Genomic DNA, 23,160 nt, shown 5'->3' with positions numbered 1-23,160 from the left:
ATACATGTATATTTCCTTAACAAATTCATATTCTGGCATCAGAACATGAGATTCTTGAAAAGTTGGCATCAGTCCAACTTTCACATGTACCATTACAAATTTTGAAGTAATGGAATCTTACTTCCAAAGACTGAGTATAATGTCAACCTTTTTCAGCCCCTCTACAAGTAAGCCAATCTGTGTGGATTCAATTACATCTCTATCTCAGACCCAATGTTAGAGATTAATAATGGTTTAATGAATGATATGGGCTCCATTTCAACACATAATTCCAAACCAACAGGATCATATGGTATATAAATTAAACCAAATGTGGAAATGCTAATTTCTAAAAACAATGCTTTTCAAGAGTTTAATAAACATATAAAACATCTACCCCAGTCATGAAACAATTTACACTATAAATCTGAAGATTTTATTTTTCTAAGCAGAGGCATGCACTTGTATAAAAGAGCAGACAATACTTCCACACATACCAGTGACTGTGGCATTACTTTCATCTCTATTATCAGTCTCAACAGCATCATAAGATTTCAGCAGCTTTTTCGTTTTTTCATCATCTGCTTCATCCAAGGCAGTATTCTGCTTTTGATTCTTTTGATTTGGGTTTGCTCCATGTTGTAGTAGAATCTCAGCTGCCTAGAAGATATTTTCCCAAGGTTATCTCTATAGACACCTTTCTGCTTTCATTTTAAGACACCACCATTAAAAGTTATCAAAGTATAAAAAGCTATCAAAAAAGCTGGCAAACTCTGGTCAAGAAAATTTTTGATTAAATTTGATATGACAACTGTAAACTGATCCACTGATTTGGCCTGATCTGTCCTCACAGGAGAACCAAACATGATGACATGAAAGTACCAGATATGCAGCCTTCAGGGCAGTTAAGAAGCAAATATAGATAAAATGAGGTGCAAGATTTACTCTGTCTCGTTAACAGAGCTCTTTGTCTTCCTCCAACCTGCATTACTATATTTTAGGTATGTTACTTGTTTAAGAAATTTTATGAGCTAGCATGAGAATCCATAACCCTCCTAATAATGTCTATGCACGTCTATTATGCGTCCTAACTAACTTACATGTTAAAGGTAAAAGGCAACTTAGAATCTACTCCAACCCCATCATTTTAAGGAAGAGGAAACTGAGGTCAAAGAGCTTGTGACATTGGGTGGAGGGTGATTTCTAATATAAATGAATTTGTAAGTTTACAAAGTCATTTATATTAGAATATAAAGTTGAATAACTCAAAGTTGTTGCATATTAGAAATTAGTGAATGACCAAAGTTAAAGATGTTACTACTTAGTTTATAGTATAACTCAGTTAGTGAGCAATAGCCAATGAGTCCATCTGCGTGAGGAAAGTGATTCAAATCATTGAAAAACCTGATCAGGAAAAGATGGCCAGGATTTTGTTAAAAATAGAGACATACTATGTGTCAGTGGCTTTTCTCTTTCTCCTTATGTCCAGGTATGGAGAAGCAGAGATACTTAGGAGCAGATGGGCCAGTGAAGATGACAAGGACAGCCCCTCATTTGTTCCATCAGCCCAGGGTTAGCATAGCATAAAAGAAAACACATTTGCTCTCAAGTCAAGCATATAGAACTCACTCCTGCTACTTACTAACTGTCCTTGAAGAAGTTTATTTACCATTTGAACCTCATTTTTATCACCTTTGAGAACTAAATGTGAGCCCTTGTCAAATACCTTATACTAGTGGGTCTTTAATGAAAGCAGTCCCGTCTGAGTAAAGGCATTTTGTTTTGTTTTTACAAGAAGGGGTGAGCAGTACCTCAATCTAGTAGTTTCTAAGCCTGAGTGATCAGTAAAGTCACCTGTGGAATTATTTAAAAATACAGATTCCTTATACCCTTTTTCCACTACTACATGGGGGAGAGAGGAAGCTTGTTTTGTTTTGTTTTTTAACAAAGGAAGCTTTTCTAGAGTTAAAAATTATGCCATATAAATAATGACTCTTCTGTGTGTTAGGATGAGGCCTTCCTCTCAGGCCTTGACCTTTAATATATTAACATGGATTCATTTAATATATTAGTTCTGAGGAAACAGAGAACTCAGCTCATTGGAATGGGACCCTGAACAGCTATTTTTCAGTAATGCCTAAAAGAACAGCTACAGGGCCACAAGGCACTAAACAGGAATAGCTAACAGAGAGCTCCAGGCAATAAGATAGGGTGGACCTGAGGAACAAAGAGCTTGACAAAAATTAGGTGACCAAGAAGTAGGCCCCTTGCTTAACTTTTTTTTTAATCCGCTTTACTAGGGTAATCACGACGACAACCATGACTTAGAAACATTCCATCATCATAAAAAAATTTATTATGGCTCTCTGCAGTCAATCTTTTCCCACCTCCCTTTGGCCCTTGGCACTCAGCAATCTGGTTCAATCACTATAAATTTTCCCTTTTGTAGTATTTCATATGAATGGAATCATACAGTATACAGTCTTCTTTGTGTGTGGCTTAAGTTAGCATGATGTTTCTGAGAGTCATCCATATTGCTGTATCGATGGTTTCATCTGGCTACTTGCTAGCTGGTATGGGAACAGTGTTACAACAATGAATGGAAGTTACACCTATTCTGCCACGCAGACAGACGTGTTCAGGAACACCTGTAATGAAGATGTTTCTAAGAATGCTACTTGATAGGTATGATGAGAAGAGTGTCACTTCAGGGAATGGAAATTACATATCATTTGCAATGTATGTGGTATTAAAGGACACTTGTAGTAAAGATGTTTCTAAGAAAAAACAGTTTGTTCCTTTTAATGATGTAGCTGTGTATCCATCTATTTATTTATCAGTTGAGAGACATTTGGGTTCTTTCCAGTTTCTGGCTATTATGAATAAAGCCACTGTGAACATTTGAGTATATATCTTTATGTAAACAAAAGGTTCTTTTTTAAGATTTCTGTCTCTCTGTTGGACCTCTAGTTTTGTTCATGTATTACTTTCCCGATTTTACTGAGTTGTCTTGTAGACTGCTGGGCTTCTTTAATACCATTATTTTAAGTTCTTTGCCAGACAATTCATAGATTTCCATTTCTTTGGGGTCAGTTACTGGAAAATTATTGTGTTCCCTTCTTGGAGCCATGTTTTCCTGATTTGTTAACATTCCTTGAAGTCTTGCATTGCCATCTTCACATCTGAAGAGACAGTCACATCCTCTAATCTTCCCTACCCAGCTTTGAAAGAGACATCTTCACCAGTCAGTCCATCTCAGGATTCTGAGGCTTTCTTAGATTTTTTTCTATAGATGTATTTGCTGCACATTTCTTGTTTTCTCTTGGGGGGAGTTCTTAAAACTGTATGCCTTCTATTGATTCCATGAAGCCAGGCCAATTGGCTTTTGTTTGTTTTTCCAAGGGGGGTTCTCTAAAATGTCCCCTGAAATCCTACAGAATTGAACTTTCTGTGTTGGATTACTAGCAAGTCTGCAAAGGCTTACTTTTGCTGCCCACAAGAGTGCACAGAGAGAGCTGGCCACAGAGTAGGGTAATAGAAGGGGTATGTGGGTGAGGTGTGCAGAGCATTAGGGAGATTCAAGGAGCTACGTGGGGAGTTCTACAGGTGAGGCATCTCTAACAACCTGTAGGTAGGCTTCCTGGAGTCCACAAACTGGTTAGTTGGAACAACTGTGGAGCAGTTAGCAGCATCACAGAAGCTGGTGAGTTCTAAGCCTTTGCTGCTATGTCCCCAGCCTCTCCCAGCCCTTCAATCTTGCAGATCACCTCATCAATTCGGGTGAGGCAAAAAAGAAGTGTGTCTCTTGGTGTGTATTTGTATAAGAGAAGAATTTCCTAAGAGAAGAATTGCAATTGCCAGCTATGATAGTGGATTTCCCATTTCTTTTTTAAAAAATTTACATATGAGAAAGAAAGAGAGAGAGAGAGGGAGAGAGGGAGGGACTGAGAGAGGAGACACAGAATCTGAAGCAGGTTCCATCTCTGAGCTGTCAGCTCAGAGCCCGATGCAGGGCTCAAACTCACGAACCGTGAGATCATGACCTGAGCCAAAGTTGGATGCTCAACCAACTGAACCACCCAGGTACCCCTATTTCCCTTTTCAATTCTGCTTTTACTTCATTTATTTTGAAACTCATTACTGTGTGCACCCACTTTCAGAAGTGCTATGCCTTCTTGGTCAAATATTCCCCTTATACTTATGCAATGTCCCTCTTTATCCCTGACAGTATTCCTTGCTCTGAAATCTACTTTGTCTTAAGCTTCCAGAGTCACTCATTCTTTTGATTATTGTTTTCATGGTGTATCTTTTTTCCTCATTTCCTCTTCTTCATAGCCCCTGGGAATCACTAATCTACTCTCTGCCTGTATGGATTTGCTTATTGTGGACATTTCATATTAATAAAATATATGTGACTTTTGTATCCATCTTCTTTCATTTAGCATAATGTTTTCAGGTTCATCCATGTGGTAGCATGTATCAGTACTTTTTTTATGGCTTAATAATATCTTATTGATGTATACCACATTTTGTTTATACACTCATCCACTGATGGGCATTTGGGTTGTTTCTACTTTTTGGTTATTTGGAAAATAGTGCTATGGACATTCATATACAAATTTCTGTGTGAACATATGTTTTCAGTTTCCTAGGCTATATAGCTGGGAGTGATTTGCTACATTATATGGCAACTTGGTTTAACTTTTTGAAGGAACTGCTGACTGTTTTCTATAGCAGCATCACCATTTTACATTACCACCCGCAATGTATGAGAGGTCCAATTTTTCCACATCTTTGCCAACATCACCTTTACTTTTGAAAGATTTTTTGCTAAGTACAGAATTCTAGGTTAACAAGTTCACTGCCCCTTGTAGTACTTTTTAAAAATGTTGCTCCTTTATCTAGTGGCTTGTAAAATTTCTGATGAGAGGTTGGCTACCATTCTATTTGTTCCTATATACATGTTTTTTTCCCAAACTTTCTGTTTCTCCCTTTTTCACTGGTTCTCAGCAATCTTATTATGGTATATGTTGGTACAGTTTTCTTCATTTTTCCTTTACTGGCAAGTTGGTAAGATTTTTGGTTCTGTGGATTTACTGTTTTCATCACATTTGGATAGTTTGGTCTTTATTGTCCAAATATTTTTTTCTGATCAGCCCCCTCCTTTAGGATTAAGCTTGCATATAGATAGATAGACAGACATATATCTGGGAGTATATGTCTATAGATATATAGGTATACATATATCTATGTCTATATAGATATATCTATATAGATATAGATATAGATATGTATAATATAACTTGATATTGCCCTACAGGTCACTGATGTTTTCTTATTTTGTCTTTGTTTTTTCAGTCTTTCTTCTCCCTTTATTCTGTATAATTTCTAATGTTTTATCTTCAAATCCAACGCACTTACTTTTTAGTATTTATATGCTGTTAACCAAGCCATTTGGTGAATGTTTCATTTCACATGTTTTATTTTCATCTCTCATAGTCCAAGTCTTATTTACACCTTCCATTTCTATTCTCATCCTGTTTCTGTTTTTCTCCACCGTCTTAAACATAACAGAGTGTATTAGTTTCCTATTACTGCATAACAAATTACTACAAATCTGATAGCTTACAATAATACAAATTTATAATCTCACAGTTCTGTAGGTCAGAAATCTGAGCGTGGTATGGCTGGGTTGTCTGCTCAGATTCTTCACCATGCTGAAATCAAAGTGTCAGCATAGACTGTGATAGTCACCTAAGGTTTAGGGTCCTTTTCCAAGCTCACTAGTTTTTTGGCATAATTCACTTCCTTGAAAGTTTATGACTAAGCTTCCTGTATTCTTCTTGGCTGTGGATTAGGGACTGCTCTCAGCTTCTAAAAGCTAGCTGCAGATCCTTGCCATATGGTTCGCTTTGATGCTTTCCTTCTTTTAAAGGATTTACCTCATTAGGTTGGGCCCACTCACACTCAAAGGGAGGGGATTATACACAATGTATATAGGTCAGTGAGTGAGAATTTTCAGGACCATCTTAGAATTCTGCCTACCACGTACAGTATGTAATTATAATATTTGTTTAATATCCTTTTCTGCTAATTTTATTATCTATGTCATTTCTGGGTCTGTTTTGCATGATCATTTTTATGCCTGCTTATAGGTAATATTTTATACTCTTTTATTTAAACAATTTTTTTTGAACTGGTTGATAGACATTGTGATTTTTATATTGCTCAACGCTGAATTTTACTGTATTCCTTTAGATGTTGTTAGGCTTTGTTCTGGGATACATTTAGGTTATTGGAATCAGTAGGATCTTTTCGATACTTTCTTTAAAACATTAGAAAAAATTTACATTTATTTATTTTTGAAAGACAGAGAAGGACCAAGCATGGGCAGGAGAGGGGCAGAGAAAGCATGAGACACATAATCTGAGGCAGGCTCCAGGCTCTGAGTTGTCAGCAGAGCCCGACCCAGGGCTCAAACCCATGAACTGTGAAATCATGACCTGAGCTGAAGTCAGACGCTTAACTGATCGAGCTACCCAGGTGCCCCATATTTTCTTTTAAATTTTAAGGTGAATCCACAGAAAGGACTAATTTGACTCAACTATGCAAGAAATACCTATTTGATGTTTCCATGTTTTATGAGTTCCTACCATTCTGGCTGGTGCAAACATAAACTACTCAGCCCCCTGTAAGCTCCAGCGATGATTCTGACAATCCTTCCTGCTACCTCTTTGCCTAACCTTACATGGTTTTCTTAAACATATTTGTAGATCAGCCAAGAATCAAGGTGGTTTCCTTCAAATTTCTGGAAAGTTCTCTGTGCAGATCCTTTCTCTCTGGTATTTTGCCCTATAAATTCTAGCTGTTGGAGACTTTTAAACTCCAAATTCTATCTTCTGAACTTGAGACCATAGCGCTGTTTGTTTTCTCTCTTCCTATGTTTCTGCCTGGAGACACCTAGTCCATATGGTAGGGCAACCATAGGATTTGCTTCCCTTCTCTAAAGGAGAAGACTGTCCTGTGCTGCATGTTGTACAATGTCTCAAAACTGCCATTTTATATAATTTTTCACTTTGTAGTTGTTAAGAGGGGAGGGCATATCTTGTCCCTCCTAATTTTTCTGGTACGAAAATGGATGTCCATCCTCACCCACTTTGTATCTTTTTCTCTCACTCTCCTTTTCCTTTTCATTTTACAAGGTGAAATACAGGACCATTTTGGAAAATAACTTAAAGCAGAAATGAAGATTTAAAAAGAATTTAAAACTTGGAAAAAATAGGCTGTTGAGTAACTTTTCATGCAGTAATGCAAGAATAAAAAAATAAAATATAAGAATTAGCTTTATAGGATATAGAATTGATACTGATTAGGTCTCTAATACCATATATTTACCTCCCCTGCTCTCTTTTTAATCTTTCTAATTTATCAATATTCTATCTCAAGATAAAGAAATAGGGACAAAGGGTAGGAAATTAGAAATAAAATGAGCCACTGATCAAAGAACTGCCACACAGAGGGAAAATGAAGGAAGATGTGAGGAAAGATTCTGGCAATATACCAGAGTCAAAGAAATTAAAATATCTTTAAAAATACCACCTCCTTCTTTCAAATAGAACATTTCTCTTTAAAATAAAGGCAGTACTGATGTGGAAGGTTAGTCTAAATGCAAACTTTGTCTATACTGCCTTAACATAAGGTCGAGCAATAGCAAACTACAGCCCATGAGCTAAGTCCTGTCTGCTGCATATCCTTACAACAATGCTGTACGAAATCTTAGCTATGAGCACCACTGAATGCTGAGCTCTAGAAGTCCTTCTAATAAATTCTAAAATATAGGGGTGGTACTGGGGACCTCCTTATTTTCTTTGTTTTATATTCTATTTTTCAGGATGATGTCTAAAAACCTGATTTTCCTACTATGAAATTTTGGCCCTTATTTAAGTGGTTTCACTTTAAGTGGCCTTTTCCTGTACATATAACCAGTAAGTTCATCGATCTAATGACTCTTTCCTGCTTCCTTTCTTCCACTTCATGACTACATAACCTTGAGACTTTATCTTAGAGACCAAAGGGCTTCTTTGGTCAAAAGAAGCCACTCTGGACATTAGCCCACCCATCTGGTATTATTCTTTTTTTTTTTTTTTTTTTTTTTTTTTTACTTTTATTTTTTTTTTTTTTTCAACGTTTATTTATTTTTGGGACAGAGAGAGACAGAGCATGAACGGGGGAGGGGCAGAGAGAGAGGGAGACACAGAATCGGAAACAGGCTCCAGGCTCTGAGCCATCAGCCCAGAGCCTGACGCGGGGCTCGAACTCCCGGACCGCGAGATCGTGACCTGGCTGAAGTCGGACGCCTAACCGACTGCGCCACCCAGGCGCCCCTGGTATTATTCTTAATCATTAGTTTATATCTCTTATCTCTGCAAATCATAAATTCCATAGTATTCCTTCACATGACTACCTTTAAACTGAATAAAGTGGGAATATGCTTTCATGAAATTAACAAAAAAATCAGCAGGCTCTTAAAAATATCTAGGGACAGATAAATTGGTGTTAGTGAGACGTTCAAGGTATTTTTTACATGAACCTTGGTTTTAATACTGTTATTCATAGTGGTTTCCTTAACTGTTTTCCAAAGTCAGTGATTTTTCCTGAAACCTGTACTGCCTATTGATAACAACAGAAGTCTTCTCAGATTTGTCAAACAAAGATGAGTCTAAAAATCTTAGGAGTTTTAAGGTATAGATGTGAGATTCAGTGTTACTGAAGTAATTACCTTAGTAATTTTTTCTTGTGATGGCTGTGTGATTAAGAGAAACAAAGGAGAAAAATACACAACAAATCCTCAGGAACAAGCAACATTCATTTGTACCCATTTTTTTGAAAACTCAAATCCACTGAGAAATTTTGAGTTAAAGTCTGTCAACATATATCATCACTATAATTAGGCTCTTATGCACAAGAGCCAATCATTTACGACAACTAAACATGAAACGTATTAAATTTATAACCTATGTTTACCCTGAGCCCTTTCATTTTATTCTGACTCATGTGAATTCTATGAACAGAGACAATGTAAAAATGATTCATTAGGAAATATGATTTTTCCAATCTATACACAATATCTTATTTTCATTTATAATTTTAAGTAGTTTTAAAAATCATTTAAGGAATCACTTTAGTGCTCAGTTTAAAATATCTTCATTTTCTTCATTCACTTTTCTAAGGAAAAGTAATAGGAATGCAATCTGATGTGCACTGTACCTTTAAATGACTGCTGGAGGCAACATCATGTAAGGGCAGAATCCCACCTAGATTTTCACAATTAACATTAGCACCAGCTTTTAACAACTCTACAATTATATCATTAGATCCCTTACTAGATGACTCATGGAGTGGTGTCCAACCTAAAAAAAGGAAAAAAGAAAAAGCCAAACAAGCTACTGCTTAAAAATCAACATTCATGTAATATCTCCATTCTTAAGTTTATTTGCACTAATGTAATTAGTATCTATATTGATTCAAATGTATACACTAAGCATTAGACAAGAAATTATACTGAAAACCGTGACCTTAAAATGTGTTTCATTTTGGGGGCGCTTGGGTGGCTCAGTCAGTTAAGCATCTGACTCTTTGTTTTGGCTCAGGTCATGATTTCAACGTTCGTTTGAGCCGTACATCCAAGCCCTTGCATGGAATTCTCTCTCTCCCTTTCATTCTCCCTCTCTCTCTGCCCCTCCAGCTCTCTCTCTCTCAAAATAAATAAATAAACTTAAAAAAATGTGTTTCATTTTTGTCAACAAATTGATCTCGGGAAAAAGTATTTCTTGATACAAGGGTCAAAGAAAAGACTCAGAGAACATAAAATATAATGGGACTAAATTTTTTCACCTCAGATATTAAAATAGAGTACGATCATGTCTGACTTTCTTATTTGTATCACTGCATTGTCACTTATGTCTTTAAAATGATATATGATTCTTGAAGTCAACCTCTGAGTTTATCCCTCTGTTAATTCCTCACACGATGTTTGTGCTTGAGCAAAATGTTAGAAGATCAATTTAAAAATGGAGGCTTAGGGGCGCCTGGGTGGCGCAGTCGGTTAAGCGTGCGACTTCAGCCAGGTCACGATCTCGCGGTCTGTGAGTTCGAGCCCCGCGTCAGGCTCTGGGCTGATGGCTCGGAGCCTGGAGCCTGTTTCCGATTCTGTGTCTCCCTCTCTCTCTGCCCCTCCCCCGTTCATGCTCTGTCTCTCTCTGTCCCCAAAATAAATAAACGTTGAAAAAAAAAAATTAAAAAAAAAAAAAATGGAGGCTTAAAATTAAAATTAACAAAGAGAGACAAAAGGAACTATGTAAAGAGAGGGGAAAGAGAAGGGACAGGGAAATGGGAAAAAATTGGCATTCTCTCCAAAGTGAGAGAACAGTATTAAGGCCTCTAAGGAAAAGGCCTAAATAAAGCTCCCCTTACTCCCCATTCTGTATACTCCCTCTGAATGCTCCCATATGTATGTTAGAAACTGCTTCAGAGGAGGTTATTTTAGCAACTAGAGAAAACCAAGATAAATTTAACTATTCAACTAAATAATATATTATAAAAAAGAAAATTCAAAGTTAGCAGCCAGGATCAAAATTGGGAGGGGGGATGAAATGTGTAGTTCAGTGAGTTCAAGTGATAAAGACAATTAAAATTTAAAGAATCCAAACCTGCATTATCTTTTACATTCACGTCTGCTCCGGATTCTATTAGAGCCTTCACCAGAGACAAATTTCCTCTTGTGGCAGCCAAATGAAGCCGGCTTTTCCTTCTGGAATGCCTCTTATTGATTCCAGCTGTTTTCATTTCTGAAAATTTGTCAAGCAAAACTGAGGCTTCTTTTCTGCCAAATGCTGATTATTACAAAGGAGCTTAGAAAATACAGAGCAACTTCCTTAAAATATCCTAAGTAGGGTACACTATACAAAGCATACATCGATATCATCGCTATTACTGTTTTAAAATGTAACTTGTGGAGAAACTGTAGAGCATCTAAGCACATTACTTTGCATTCATTCTAACAGTTACTCAGTCACTCAATAAGATTAAAACAAACTTACTACAGTTCTACACTCCTCTCATTCTCAGTAGTCCTGTAATAATGGATAACATTTTCTTAAAACAAATTGTGATTTTATAAAACTCCTCTATTCTCTATCTCAGTGAGTGTCTTTCTGATCACAAAAGATGCCAAAAACCTAATTATGGCCTATTGACTGGTTTTTCTTCCATAAAGCATGTAGTACAATATCATTATCCAAAGATTTTAAAATATATTTATTTATTTTTGAGAGAGAAAGAGGGTGTGTGTGTGCATGAGCAGGGGAGGGGTAGAGAGAGGGAGGGAGAGAGAATCCCAAGCAGGCTTTGCACTGTCAGAGCAGAGCCTGATGCAGGGCTCTAACCCCAAGAACCATGAGATCATGACCTGAGCCAGAGTCAGGAGTCAGACACTTAACTGACTGATTCACGCAGGTGGCCCCAAAGATTTTTAAAAGTCTTTTCTTTGCACAAGTTAGAAAGACCTAAGTTGGAGCGAAAACACACAAACCAACAACAACAAAACAAAAGAACCATATTTCCTTCTTAATTTCTTCCCTAAACCATGTTAAAATGATGGTAAAAGGTTTTTTTAAATACCATATAAGGACAAAAGAAGACGAAACAATGGAGGACAGAGGCGTCAACAACTTTTTGGGAATCAGAAAATTAGTGACAGAGAAGAGTTAACTGACTTGGTAGACTGAGGGAAATGACTCAACCCAAATGGCTGCAAAAAGAATTATAGAGAAAGAGAGTCCACCTGAAACCCAGCACTTGAGGACATCAAATACCATGGAAGGCAGGGTGCATGCAACTGGGCTAGAAGTGCAGAGATTGACTGAAAAAAAACAAAAAACAAAACACCATATATAGAAAAGTTGGGAATCCAAGTTCCCTTCCCTAATCCTGTAGTGTCTGGCAACCATTCCTCTTACCAAGGTCCCCATCCCCAAGCCAGGTAACTGGAGGTTATTTTCTGTAGAAATTGTATCAGAGAAGCTTCAGAGTGAGACATAAGGCAAAGTTGAGGTTTAGAGTGATGAAACAGAAAGGATATTCATTATACCAGTAGTTCTCAAATGTAGTCCCAGATTAGCAGTTATCAGTATGACCTGGGAAATGTGTTCAAAATGCAAATTCTCCAGCCCACTCCAAAAGCCTACTGTAGAGGGCAGACTTTAAGATAACTCCTGGGGAGCTTGGGTGGCTCAGCCAGTTGAGTGTCAGACTCTTGATTTCTGCTCAGGTCGTGATCTCAAGGTTGAGACACTGAGCCTGTTTGGGATTCCCTCTCTCCCTCTCTGCCCCTCCCCTGCCTGTGCATGTGCTCTCTTTCAAAATAAATTAACTTAAAAACAAAACAAACACAAAACTTCTAATGATCCCCATCTCCTGGTATTTATGGCCTTGGATAATCCCTTCCTCTTGAATAATTTGCTTCTAACCAATAGAAGACCTCAATATCAAGGGTATATTTCATTCCCTTCATTAGGCTACAAGACACTAACATTTTCTGTCTTGCTAGCAAATTTGCTCTATCACCTTCAACTTGCATGTTTTGATGAACCAAGTGGACATGCTGGAAAAACTCATGAAGGAATAAACTGAGGATGACCACAAACTGGCCACAACCCTCAAGGAACTGAATTCTGACAACCACCACATGAGCTTGAAAATGGCTCCTTCCCTTGTTGAGACATCAGATGAGACCTGTCTTGGCCAACGGCTTGCTTGTAGCCTATAAAATAAACTGAGCAGAAGACCTGCTTAAGCCATACCCAATTCCTGACCTGCAGCAACTATGAGGTTGAAAAATGTGTGTTGTTTTAAACTAAGTTTGTGAATTTGTTATATACCAAGAGAGAACACACCTAATAAATCAGATGTTTTGAGGCTAGAGTCCAGCAATATGTATTTTAATAAGCTTTTCAGGTGATTTTGATGCAGGATAAGGTTTGCAAACCATTGCTTTAAACCTTAAGACCCTCTCCCTGCTCCATTTCCTAAATGGCAGCAAGAGGATTCTTTGATTATATGAATCACAGGAATAGTAACAGCCTCATGGCTATCTTCCACTGACGTCCAGACAAAATCATATTGCTCTTCAGAAATTTGTGCTCAGTGGGGTGCCTGGGTGGCTCAGTCAGTTAAGTGTCTGACTTCGGTGCAGGTCACGATCTCAAGATTCGTGGTTCTGAGCCCTGCGTCGGACTTTGTGCTGACAGCTCAGAACCTGGAGCCTGCTTCAGATTCTGTGTCTCCCTCTCTCTCTGCCCCTCCCCTGCTCATGTTCTCTCTCTCTCTCAAAAATAAACATTAAAAAAAAGAAGAAGAAATTTGCACTCAGGAATTCTTTACTGGAACAATAAAGACATTTTATGTCTATTATATATATTCAATATTTTATATACATATATAGAGAACATATTTTAAAATTATGAAATACCCAAAATGGCAGACCTGCAGTTTTCAAGTTTGAACTGAAAAATCTCTCCCAGTCATTGTTACTGTGAATGGTCCAAACCTTCTCACCTTGTTCTTTGTGTTATAGCAAAGGAGGTAGGCACATAATAAACATTTTGGGGCAAAAACTCTAAAATTCTTCAAAGTTATTGTCATCATAAATTTCTACACCATGTAACTAAAATTTTAAAATAAAATCTGGAAAAAAAAACTAGAAAGGAAACAAAGAGGACTCAATTTAAACTTGTAAAAAAACTTCATAAAGTCAACTGTTGTTAATACTGAGTACTTTTTAATAGCATTATACTTTATTAATAAATTAATAAATATTAATAATTATTAAAAATATAATATTGAATACATGGTATTAAGATTTATTTTTAGTTTGTGAGTTGGTTTTTTGAGAGTGAGTAGGGGAGGGTCAAAGAGAACGGGAGAGAGAAAATCCCAAGCAAGCTCGTGCTGTCAGTGCAGAGCCCGACACAGGTCTCGAACCCACGAACCATGAGATCAAGAGTTACCTGATCTGTAACCAGGAGTTGGAGGCTTAACCAACTGAGCCATCCAGCCACCCCAATAATATTATTTATTAATAAAGTAGAATGCTATTAAATACTCAGCTTTCAGTTACTTTGTATGTGATCTATTCTTTACTCTCTGGAAGCTCAAGATCCTTAATTATATCTGCAGAGATTCTTTTTCTAAATAAGAGAATATTCACCTCTATATAAAATAATATCACAGGTTCCAGGGATTAAGACATGGACATGTTTTGGAGGACCACTATTCAACCCACCACAGGAGGGATGTATAAGAAGCTCTTTAGATTACACAAGAGAGGGACAATGGGACAAGGTTCTCAGAGAATGCCTAATCCAGTGTCCTTCCTACCTCTTAAGAAACAATAGACAAATGAACTTTTCAGTGTTTAATATTTAACCTGAAGTGGCTTGGCTCAGCCTATTGTTCACCACAGCCTTATCTCCAAGGACCATCAAAAGAGAGTTAGCTTGTCTATATTGCCAAGCACACACAGTTCATTCATCTGACAAAATGAAAACCAGTGGCTACTCTTTAATTTCCCTTATGCTGAAAGGGCTCTCTGGAAGCTGTTAAGTGATCTGGCACAGTTCAGATGTGCTGCCCCCACTCAATATCATTGCTGTCTGTTTATTTTACCTCCTCTAACATTTCAAGTTAAAAGTCTTAGGCAGAAATATGACAAGAATGTATCTGAAGACTAATGGATTCTCAAGTGGCACTTTATAGTAAAACCATCTGATAAATATAGCTGAAGTAATCTTACAACCTAGTGAATGAGAAAAAAAATCAACCGTAAATGTGAAAGTTTAGCAGTTCTCTGAAGTAGAGTGGATTGCTGGGATTGATCATGTCAACTTTTACCTAGACAAGATAGAAATACAAACCTTGGCTGCGGGTAGCTTTCAAAAAATTTTGTCTTTTTCTCAAATTCCGGACTTTTTTGTGTTTCTGGATACCAGTAGACATTTGAATTTCAGAATCTGTTTTTTCTTTTTTCTCAATGTTTCTCACAGAGTTTTCATCTCCATTGATATTAGTTAATTTCTCACCTGCAAACCAAACATTTTGCAACATACAGTTCTCCTTACTAGCTACATGATTAGAAAAGAGTCTGGTCACATAACTGTTCCAAGTTTCTGTTCCTACCTGGACTGGGGTGTGTGTGTGTGTGTGTGTGTGTGTGTGTGTGTGTGTGTGTGTGTGTGTGTGTGTGTGTGTGTGTGTTTTAAGGGAATGAAAGTCTTAAAAAATGTTTTTAGGGGTGCCTGGCTGGCTCAGTCAATAGAGTATGTGACTCTTGATCTCAGGGTTATGAATTTGAGCCCCAGGTTGCGGACAGAAATTACTTAAAAATAAATTCTTAAAAAAGTATACCTTTAGGGGCGCCTGGGTGGCGCAGTCGGTTAAGCGTCCGACTTCAGCCAGGTCACGATCTCGCGGTCCGGGAGTTCGAGCCCCGCGTCAGGCTCTGGGCTCATGGCTCAGAGCCTGGAGCCTGTTTCCGATTCTGTGTCTCCCTCTCTCTCTGCCCCTCCCCCGTTCATGCTCTGTCTCTCTCTGTCCCAAAAATAAATAAACGTTGAAAAAAAAATTAAAAAAAAAAAAAAAAAAGTATACCTTTATATAACAAAGTGTGCTGGATACAATACTTACAGGAATACAGTGAACCACTGAAATCAAATGAGCTAACGATTTCCTGCTATAGAAACTTCTATAAATTATTAACTTCTATAAACATCAATTTATCAACAATCTTTGATGATAATAGTTTGATTTTCAAGTCAACAATATTACTTAATTAATAGTATCCCTAAATTATACTCTACATGTCCTGATTCTGGTCAGTTTGGGCATAAGGTGAGTGGAATTCAGTTAGAAATTTCTATCAAATAAGTAAATCTATTGGAAATGTGTACTAATCAAGAAATATTATTAATACCTGGTATATGAGAAATTTCTTTCTCTTCTTTTTGTCTAAGTTGTGAGACATTGGTCAATTCCTTATTAATATTGTCAGCAGAATAAAAAATTATATTATGTATGGTTTTGTTCTCTGGAATATCTTGTTTCCTTTTTTCAACTGTAGTTGTTTCTATTACATGAGAATTAACAACTGCAGACAAAGGCCCTTTGGAAGAACTTGGTTTTTGACTTTCATCGTTGTAATCCCTTTTAGCGTCTTCTCCCTCATTTACCTTTTCCACAGTACGCGTATCTGTTTGATCCATTAAAGGATCTTGAGGCCTTTTGAATAGCTCCACATGACTAGTCAACTTTGAAGTTCCCTGTGTTGAAAATGTTCCTGGACAAAGCTCTGGACTGCCATGTGAATGATCAAAAGAAGTTTCATATGTGCATCGTCCGTAATTTGCAACATGTTGTTCAGGACCTATTGTATTATCTGACTCAGAAAAATCAACAGCTTCCTGTTGTGGAAATATGGTTAGACTGCAAGCTTTTAACTTATTTTCCTGTGAAATACAGTCTTCAGAAGGGAAAATCTGTTGAAAATCCATTTCTTCTCTATTTGTTATATTCTTTTCACAATTATAGTGGTTTGTGCAACCCGTAGAACATACCACTTTTTTAGGTGTTATAGTCTTCTCAGAGATATAGCAATCATCATCATCACTAAGATTTTCCTTTATAAAGGATGCGAAAGAATTCTCCCACTCATTAAGGTTCTCACCTTTTTGACCCAAGTTACTATTTTCATGAGAAAGGCTAATGTGCTGTTGTTCTTGGTGAGTGTCAGGCTGCTGCTGTGTAGTAACAAGTGGTAACTTGATTTCTTTCTGTAAGGAAAGTCCTGAGAAAAAAACAGCTTCAGCTCCATGAGTGGATTCCAAGCATTTTGTTTCCTGATTATCTGATAAATCCAGGCTGTGGATATGTGTCTCTTTGAGAACTGAACAAGCCTCCATACTACTACCTAATCCATTTTTCAGGCTTGATGGAGCTAGGCTAAAAAGTTTATGTGACTGTTCTGGAAGGTCAGCAAAGCCTTGGAGAATATCTTGTTGACCAGTAACCAATCTATTTATTCTTCTGGAAGAAGAAACAGCGACTGTCTTTCTTGGAATGCGTTCTTGTTTTGCATCATCCACTTGAGTTCTTTTATGCCATATGTTTCTTCTTCCTCTGGCTTTAGACACATTTGTGCTAGGACCTTTGATATCCTGGAAACTGTCTTTTCTGAGTCCTCTAATAGAGTGTATTTGGTTAAGAGCTGATTGCTTATGCATGGATTTACCAAATTTTGTGTCTTTGGAATCTCTTCGGTAATGTTCATATACATCTTTATTTATAAATAAACCTTCTTTGCTTCCTTTATCAACTTTTACATCTTCTGATTTCTGTCTGTTGGAATTTTCATCATCAACAAACCCAATGAGATTTTTAGAACTGAATTTTGGTTTCTAAAGAAAGAAAACATATAGTTAGCTTTAATTTTCCGCTGTAGCTCTATATTCAATTAACTCAGAATTGTTGATAAATGAAATCATTATGCCATTCAATTTTATGATTTGATCTAAACACAGCACCTGATGGCATATATATACAACGTCGTATTTCAAAAAAGGATTAACAGAAAAAGGGAAATGTAGTAGATTAAGACTCATTATGTGTACTAATCCATATTTTTTGGTTCACATTTTGTTTTTGCCCGTATTCAGCACTGTTCCTCTTATTAGGCATAATTCAAAATTTAATCTACTTAATTTTAATAGGCTTTAAACATAACCAAATGAAAATGCTTTAGAAATATTCTCCTCTCCCATTTGTTATACAGATAGAGCTAGAATTGAGAGTTTTTTCATTTAGTATCTGACAGACTATAGGTAGGGCAGGAAAAGAAGGGATTTAAAAACAAGAAGATAGCCTGGGTGGCTCAGTCGGTTGAGTATTAGACTCCTGATTTCGGCTGAGGTCATGATTCCAGGGTTGTGGGACTAAGCCCCATGTTGATCCCATGCTGAGTGTGGAGACTGCTTAAGATTCTCTCTTCCTTTGCCCATCTCCCCTGCTGGCATTCTCTCCTTCTCTCTCAAAATAAAAAAAATAAAAATAAAAACCAACCAACGAACCAACCAAAAAAACCCCAAAAAACAAACAAAACAAAACAAAACCCAAGAAGGCAGATAGGCTCCCAAACCAATCTGCATGAAAAAACTGTTGTGGCCTGCTAAGATTAAAACAGGGACACTGCTTCCTCTCAGTCACCACAAACCAAGCCCCAAATGAAGAGTAATGGCCCACAGTATAAAGTTTGAAGGAATGGGTTGACATCTCTGGCCAGAAGAAATTTGACATGGATGATAAACCCCATGGCTCCATGAAGAGGAGGAAAAAGGAAATGGCTATTGACACATCAGTGTGCCATAATATGCTACCTTTACTCAACTGCTTCCTGAATAACAGCCCAGAACACTGATTCTCACGTAACTATTCCAAAGTTTCTTAAAAGCAAGGTGAAGTCACTGTTCCTGATGAATGCTTTAGCCATCTTTCTTTCCACTCTGATAATCTATAAAATGGGCAGCGTGTGCAATCTATAAAAATGTTTACTGCTAGGGGCGCCTGGGTGGCGCAGTCGGTTAAGCGTCCGACTTCAGCCAGGTCACGATCTCGCGGTCTGTGAGTTCGAGCCCCGCGTCAGGCTCTGGGCTGATGGCTCAGAGCCTGGAGCCTGTTTCCGATTCTGTGTCTCCCTCTCTCTCTGCCCCTTCCCCATTCATGCTCTGTCTCTCTCTGTCCCAAAAATAAATAAACGTTGGAAAAAAAAAAATGTTTACTGCTAAACAGCGCTATACCTTGTGCTGGTGTACATCCTCTATGTCTGATAGGTCAGTGCTGTTCTTTTGAGCTGTAAACAAAAAGAGAAAATCAAAGAAAACAGCCTCCTGTAGTCAGACTCTAGACTTCTAAAACCCACAAGTCCTTTGCCATGAGAAAACCAGAGGATAAGTGAAATTATGCAAACATTTTCCATTCAAATTGGCCCATATAACATTCCTATAACTAATACCTTTCATATTTATTAGAAACCCCATACTATCTTGAGAAAGCTGAAAATATTTCTGTAGGAAAAGCAATATGGCCCCAACAAAATAACAACAAAGACGGGCAATGAACTATTTCTATATTTCCCATAGATATATCCAGATATGGAGCTGTCAGCAAACTACTTTTATATAGCAAAAAATTATTTCATAATTAACTGGATTATCATTTCCTTATATGTCTGCTTAATAAGGTTCTAGTCTGAATGCTTTGTTCTCTTAAAAATGAAACATACATGCATAGAAAAGGCCAGTCTTGAGAATGCATAAGAAAAAAAAAAAGATGGCTTAATAAAATATACCTAGGTTGATAATAAAAGTACTTTAGTGCCTCTTTTAAATCCTAGAGGTGGAATTAGTTACCTATATATACATTTGGCCTCAAAAGACAAATGCCTAGAAACAGTGCCTTGTATATAGGAGGTATTCAATCATTATCTAATAGAAGAAGGAATAATGAATGAACGTCTTAGGTGTGATATGTAAACAATTTAAAATTCTTTAAATACACTAGGAACTAGAAATATATATATAAATATATATATATATATATATATATATATATATATATATATATATATAAATAAAAATATTTTAACAGGGATGTAACTGGAAAAAAGAATATTTTATTTCTTGGGAATAATTTTCATGATAGCAATCAACTTACAACGAGCATAATGAGGCCTGGCATTCACCTACTCACCTCATACAGAAGACAGTAGGTTCATAGGATGTCCTTCAATGAAGCAAACAGGCTTGGAGCACAGTCTCTGGAGGCTACTCCTGAGTTTCTATCTTTACTCATTTGCTTAGCAGCTGGGTGACCCTGGGTAAGTTTCTTAATATCTCTGCCTCAGTTCCATAAAATGAAGGTAGTAATCGTCCCTATCTTACAGAATTGTTGGAGAGATTCAGTAAGATAACCCATGTAATCCATGTACAGAGTTTAGAGGAGGTCCTGACACATAGAAAGTGCTCCATTATTAATTTTATTTTATTTTTTTCAAGAGCAGAAAGGACTCTGTGCCTTTTCCTAACTGTGGTTCTTAAATAAGACAGCAAGAAAATATTTCACAGGAACCACCATTTTGGGGATGGTTCCTAAGAGAATCTGGAAGCTAGAAAGGGGCTTTAATCTCCTCTCAGTTTCAAGAGTCTATATGCTCTAGTATAACCAATTTAACAAAAAAATCTATACAGGTATCAATTCTGAGGTGGTGAATGTTGGTGATGTAGCTGTAATTTTTTTCACTCTGTTATTCCTAGCTTCTGTCATATGTAAGGTACTGTACTGAAGCATCTTACATACATCAACTCTTATCCTCACAGTAACAATCCCACAGGTATCTAAGTAGAGGAGCAGATATTAGAAGCCCAAATTTACAGATGAGAAAACTGAGTGTTAATATACCTCAGGCTATAAAGTTACTAAGAATGAACTCCTGTCCTATACCAAAGAAGATGTATTTTACTCTAAGAAAACCACCAAATATTATTGCATGAGGGAGGTTTTTTATCCATCATTCCCATAACTAAAAGCTATTCAACTCAAATTTAAAAACAGAAACTCTCAACTAGTTTTTTCATTTATATTGATAAGTCAGCTAATAATTAATGACAGACTTCAAAACTTCAAACAAGAAATATTCAAACCACCTACTAAAGCATGGTAACACAGCCCAGCTTCGTAAATTCCCTCACCAAGGAAGAATGGAAGCTAAATCCTAAGAAAAAAGGCTTGGGATCCTTTTCCATGAATGAAATTCCCTTGGGGAGGTGTAGGTCAGAAGTGGGCATTAGTGAATGGGAGATTCTGGATTTGGAGAAAGGGCTATAATGCTGGAGAAAGCACTCTCAGAAAAGCAAAACAATGTATGCTATTAAAATAGAGCAGTAAAGAAATTAAGCAGATTATCAAAGCAAAAATTTAAAAACATACATGCTTTTGCCTCCAACTGAATATGTGCAATTTTCCACATAGCTTGAAATGTAAATATAAGTGCAATAATTTATCTCAATGAATGGAAGCATGAATAATCTATCTCAATGTGCTTTTACAGACCTGGCCTCAACAAGGTGTAGTCTGTGCCTCTTATTTTCTGATGAGACTGGGCTACAGGGGAAGGAGTGTTTTGTTCTAAAGAACCATTAACTAATTGCCTCTTGGTGGCCTTTAATTCTCAATGAAGTTATCTTGTTATTATAAAGTAGGGTGTTGGGGTGCCTAGGTGGCTCAGTCAGCTGAGAGTCCAACTCTTGATTTTGGCTCAGATCATGATTCCAGGGTCTTGGGATCCAGCTGTCAGGCTCCATGCTTAAGATTCTCTCTCTCTCTTTCTCTGCCCCTATCCACCACTTGTACTCTCTCTCTCTCAAAAAATAAATAAATATTGCTTCTCGGCCTTTTGGCTAAGATCAAGTGTAAAAAAATAAATAAATAAAATAACATACGGTGTTTTCATCCAAGTCTTAGTTCTTTGTCAACAGCATTCAAATAGTTACCTCTTAGGGAAAATGTTATTAACATATAGTTTGGTAAAAGTGAATGAAGCACACATACAGCTCCTGAAGGTAAAGACTTTATTTTGTTTGTTTTGTTTAAAAGGACTGACACACTACTTATTCAACAAATATTTACTCAACGCCTACTGGGTACAAGGCACTTAAGTATTCATCACCAGACTAAACACAAATCCTTTCCTTCATGGAGCTTAGATTCTGGTGGGGGAAGACTGAAAATAAAAAATAAACAAATTGTCCAATGTGTTAGAAGGTGTTAAGTGCTACGGAAAAGGGATAAATAGAAGAGTAATATAAGGTAAGAAGGATTGGAGTGTGGCAGTTTGAAAAATATGTTCATAAAATTTTTGGTATTTCCTCCTTTCAAAAGGTGGAACTTCGTAGACTTAGTGACTTACTAGAACAAATAGAATATGGCATAAGTGCTTCCAAGATTAGTTTATAGAAAGCTTGGGGCCTCTGTCTTGGGTGCATTCTCTCTTAGATCACTTGCTCTGAGCCAGCTACAAGGCTGTCAGCAGCTCTATGGAGAAAGCTCCGGTGGCAAGTAATTGAAACCTCCAGCTAATGAGCAGTGAGGCAATGAGGCCTGCCGATAGCCAGGTGAATGAGCTTCAAAGTGGATTTTCCTGCCCTAGCCGAGCCTTGTGATGACCATTCCTCACTAAGAGCTTGGCTGCAACCTGTAAGAGACACTGATTCAGAACTGGTTACTCAGTTAAACTGCTTCCAGACTTCTACTCCTCAGAAACTGTGAGAGATAATACATTTGGTATTCTGAGATGCTAAATTTCGGGTAACTTGCATAGAGATAGGTAACTAATATGGTGAGGGTGGCAAAGAGGTAAGGTTGCAGTATTAAATAGGATGGTCGAGGTCTCCCTGAGAAGATGACATTTAAACTAAGACTTGAAGGAGGTGGAAGAGGCATATTTGAGAAACAGCAAGGAAGCCAGTGTGACTGAAGCTGAGAGACAGAGGTAGAGAATGGTAGAAGTTAACTGGTTGGGTGGCCAGCTCATATAGGGGCCTGTATGCCACTGTAAGGATGCTGACATTTCTTCTAGATTAAATGGAAAGCCACTGCAGGGTTTGAGCAGAGGAATGCTGTGATCTTACCAAAAAATCTAACAGATGCATTAAGGAGAATATAAAGAAAGTGTCATGCATGTAAATTAGTCTTATAACCTTGTTATTGACAACTATAAATCAAGTTCTTTGGTAGTTCAATTTTTAACAGTGTAATGGATTACAGGGCAAAAATATAACCATAGGAGAAGATTCTTAGGGGATGGAAACAAAAACAATCCTGACCATACTCACCGAACTACATCATATCATGTTAGCCAAAAAACTGTCAGGGGAGTGGGGGGACCAGAACTTTATAAAAGTTTTCTTAACTTTTGTAATGCACAACTAGGAAAAAGTACCTTTGATATTATCCCTTTTTTCTCTTTGTTCTTTTGGAGTCCTTACATTATGTGCATTTGGAAACAAGTCAGTGTGCTTT

The 23,160-nt window shown here is 37.2% G+C and overlaps 1 protein-coding gene across 4 annotated transcripts in view; it reads right to left on the bottom strand.

Annotated features, from left to right (window-relative positions):
• Positions 1 to 23,160, bottom strand: part of ANKRD31 (ankyrin repeat domain 31) — a 136,458-nt gene that overhangs the window by 45,393 nt on the left and 67,905 nt on the right. For 2 of the 4 annotated variants that reach the window (XM_086698744.1, XM_086698737.1), the window contains 6 exons: positions 18,882 to 18,934; positions 16,007 to 17,486; positions 14,952 to 15,116; positions 10,689 to 10,871; positions 9,247 to 9,389; positions 477 to 639 (listed from right to left, as the gene is read on the bottom strand). In XM_086698744.1, coding sequence (XP_086554870.1) covers positions 477 to 639; positions 9,247 to 9,389; positions 10,689 to 10,871; positions 14,952 to 15,116; positions 16,007 to 17,486; positions 18,882 to 18,934 — 2,187 coding nt within the window. The remainder of the gene's footprint in view (positions 1 to 476; positions 640 to 9,246; positions 9,390 to 10,688; positions 10,872 to 14,951; positions 15,117 to 16,006; positions 17,487 to 18,881; positions 18,935 to 23,160) is intronic. The other 2 variants (XM_086698755.1, XM_086698728.1) reach the window with 1 other exon arrangement.

Source organism: Puma concolor, chromosome A1 (assembly GCF_028749965.1).
Source record: "Puma concolor isolate L17-30 chromosome A1, mPumCon1.1.hap2, whole genome shotgun sequence".
NCBI lineage: Eukaryota > Metazoa > Chordata > Mammalia > Carnivora > Felidae > Puma > Puma concolor.
The sequence above is the reverse complement of the archived record's forward strand: the minus strand, read 5'-3'. Positions and strand labels throughout refer to the sequence as shown.